The 3,366-nt window shown below is 14.3% G+C and overlaps 2 protein-coding genes across 2 annotated transcripts in view; one reads left to right on the forward strand and one right to left on the reverse strand.

Annotated features, from left to right (window-relative positions):
- The window catches only part of PGSY75_0822400 (hypothetical protein), a gene marked incomplete at both ends in the record, with an annotated part of 2,600 nt that extends 2,452 nt beyond the window's left edge, over positions 1-148 (forward strand). The window contains one exon of the mRNA XM_018785349.1: positions 74-148. Within this exon, the coding sequence (XP_018642316.1) occupies positions 74-148 (75 nt within the window). The remainder of the gene's footprint in view (positions 1-73) is intronic.
- A 56-nt stretch (positions 149-204) lies between these two features.
- On the reverse strand, positions 205-1,425 carry PGSY75_0822500 (dynein light chain 1; the record flags this gene model as incomplete). Its single annotated transcript, XM_018785350.1, has 6 exons — positions 205-255; positions 431-493; positions 608-673; positions 780-979; positions 1,062-1,214; positions 1,359-1,425. 6 exons carry the CDS (start codon positions 1,423-1,425, stop codon positions 205-207), a joined length of 600 nt encoding a protein of 199 aa, XP_018642317.1.
- Positions 1,426-3,366: the final 1,941 nt, after the last annotated feature.

Genomic DNA, 3,366 nt, shown 5'->3' on the forward strand with positions numbered 1-3,366 from the left:
TTTTTTTTTTTTTTTTTTTTTTTTTTTTTTTTTTTTTTTTTTTTTTTTTTTTTTTTTTTTCTTCTTGATTTAGTCCAATTTAGAAAAAAAAATATCGTCGTATGAAAGAAAAATACATATCTTAAAAAACCTCAAAATGAAGACATAAAATGGAATATAATTACTCACATTTATAAAATTAAAATATATATATATTATTTTTTTTCATGGTAAAATTTCAAATGTTAAGGCATCGTTTCTTTGTTTTTCTGTTATCTAGAAGAAAGGGGTGAAGGGGAAAAAAAAAAAAAAAAGACTATGAATATAAATATAAAATTATTAATTTTTTTTTTTTTTTTTTTTCATTGAACACAAATAGAATGTATATGTTACAAATATATTTTTCTATAGATCAACCTTTTTACAAATAAAATATATATTTATTTTATACCGTTTCATTGTCAACGATTTTTAATTGTGGTAATTTTTTGAGAATGAGTAATTTCATATATTCCTATGTGGAATTTTTTAAAATTGAAATATATGCACAAGATAATATATATATGGTTATATATATATATGGATATATTTATATATATATATTTATATGTATATATTAATTTTGTACGTTTGTTTTTCCTTCATATATTGGATTTCCTTTTAAACCCAGCTCCACAAGTTCAGGCAATGTGTTCTTCAAAATGAAAAAAATAAAAAGAAACACATCAAAAGATATACATGTAACATAATATATATTACATATGCTTATATATATAATTATTTCATATTTTTTAATATACCAATTTGTCTATTTCTTCAATACTTTTTATTTTATTATGGAATATATAAAGAACTTGTAATTTTTTTAAGGACTGTAAATTATCTAGCTTATCAATATAATTGTAAGATAACCATAGTTGTTTTAATGTTCCGCTTATATCTTCAAGATATTGAATCTTTTTAATACAATTCCTTCCGAGTGACAAAATTTCGATATTTTCTGATTATTCAAAATGTAATAAAATGATATATATATATATATATAATTATATATTTTTATATTTTTATTTATTTATATTTACTGAGACCAGACATGGGTATTAATTTTTCTATCCTGTTAGTCGATAAGGATAAGCGTTTACATTTGTGTAATGTATTAATACTGTTATCTAATTTTTCTATTAAAGGGATATTACAAATAAAACTAACTTCTTCTTCATCACATATTTTTTTTCCTTACAAAATAAAGACATATCAAATATGGACATACATACATATATATATATATATATATATATATATATATGTGTGTGTATATTTAATTGTCGATTATATTTTTTTATTTTTTTTTTTAAATATCCATATTATTATATATCTACCATTTTTCTGTTCCCAATTTTTTATACAATTTGAAAAGGTAACTTCTTTTGCCATCGTTCTACTCATTTATTATAACAAGGGGGTCTAAAAGTGTGGAAATATTTTACTTTGTTTTTTTATGAAAATGACAATAAATAAATAAATAAATAAATAAATAAATAAATAAATAAATAAATATATATATATATATATATTTATTCTTATGAACATCTATTTTGATCTATGTTGAAAAAAAAATATTTATATATATAATAAATATATTTAATCCCCTTTGTTTAAAAATATTATTTTATTTATCATATAATTATATCTTTATATGGAAAAAAATTAGGAAACAAAAATTTTTATTTTTTCAGAACAAAAAAAAAAAAAAGTATATCTATTTGAGATATATGAAATTGAATGATATTTTTTTTTATTATAATATTATAAGGTATAATTTTTTTTTTTTTTTTTTTTCTTAATATTAAGAGTTCTACAGAAAAAGTAAATATATATATTATATAAATATTTTCATTTATATAATTTAAAAAAATATTTTATTTTTTTATGTCTTAATTTAATTGAATTACGTGAAATAACATAATATTGTATATATAATTATTCATAAAAAAAAAAAAAAGAAAAAAAAAATTATTGATAGTGATAAGATTATAGGACACATGTTTAATAATTATGTGGAAATTATATATAAACACATTCATTATATAAAAGTATAATTATATAAAAATATATTTACATTTTATTTTTTTGTGTTTTTTTTGTCCTCTCCTTTTCTTATGAACATAAAATTAGAAACCTTTTAAACATAATAATTTTTTATAAAAAAAAAGTGCGTTGGATTATTACACTGTTTTATAAATATATATAAAATTATAAAATCAAATATCTTTTAGATATTCTTTTTTATTTATTCATTTATTATATTTTTAATAATGATGAATGGAAAATATAAATAATTTCGTATAAAAAGATTACAAACTATTGTATTAAAAAAAAAAAATAATATTTTGACTTTCTACATTTTAAAAAATAGACAATTAAATAAAAAAAAATAAAAATAATAAAAAAGAATAATTATGACAAATAGTGCATACAAAATAGGAAATAAAATTTTTCTTTATCTTTAAATATTTTGTTCTGAAATAATAAATAACAGGATTTCAAAAAAATATATATATATATTATAATTAATTATATATTTGTTGGTTCACATATTGGTTTTATGATATATATATATATGAATTTTATAAAATTCATACAACTATATGATGAATATATAAAATATATATATATATATATAAACAAAGTTATAAAATAAATATAAAACAAATAAAATAAAACAAAATAACACCAAATATTTTTTCTTTTAATTATATATTATATAGGAGTATATATATATATAAACAAAGTTATAAAATAAATATAAAACAAATAAAATAAAACAAAATAACACCAAATATTTTTTCTTTTAATTATATATTATATAGGAGTATATATTTAATATTATAAAATAAATAAATATATATTAATATATATATTAATAAATACCAAGTAATTATTATATATATTTATTTATTATTTAATTTAAAAATTTTATACAATAATTTTATAAATATATATATATTAATATATTTTTTTATTTTTGTTTCTTTTTAAGTATTATATATATAACAATATATTTTTTACAAATATGATTATTTTTTATAAATAAAATAATGAATAAAATATATAATAATTATAAAATATAAAAAATAACAAAAATATATATACATATTATATATTTATATATATATATCTTTGAATGAAAAAAAATATATTTAAAAAATATATTAGATAGATAAATAAAAATATATAATATATAAATATATTTTAATATTATTATTTTTATATTTATATATTTATACATACAAAAATATCATATTTGTATTATTTATATGTTATATATATATATATATATATATATATATATATATATATATATTATAAATATATTTTATTTTATTT

This window comes from Plasmodium gaboni, chromosome 8 (assembly GCF_001602025.1).
Source record: "Plasmodium gaboni strain SY75 chromosome 8, whole genome shotgun sequence".
In the NCBI taxonomy this organism is placed as follows: domain Eukaryota; phylum Apicomplexa; class Aconoidasida; order Haemosporida; family Plasmodiidae; genus Plasmodium; species Plasmodium gaboni.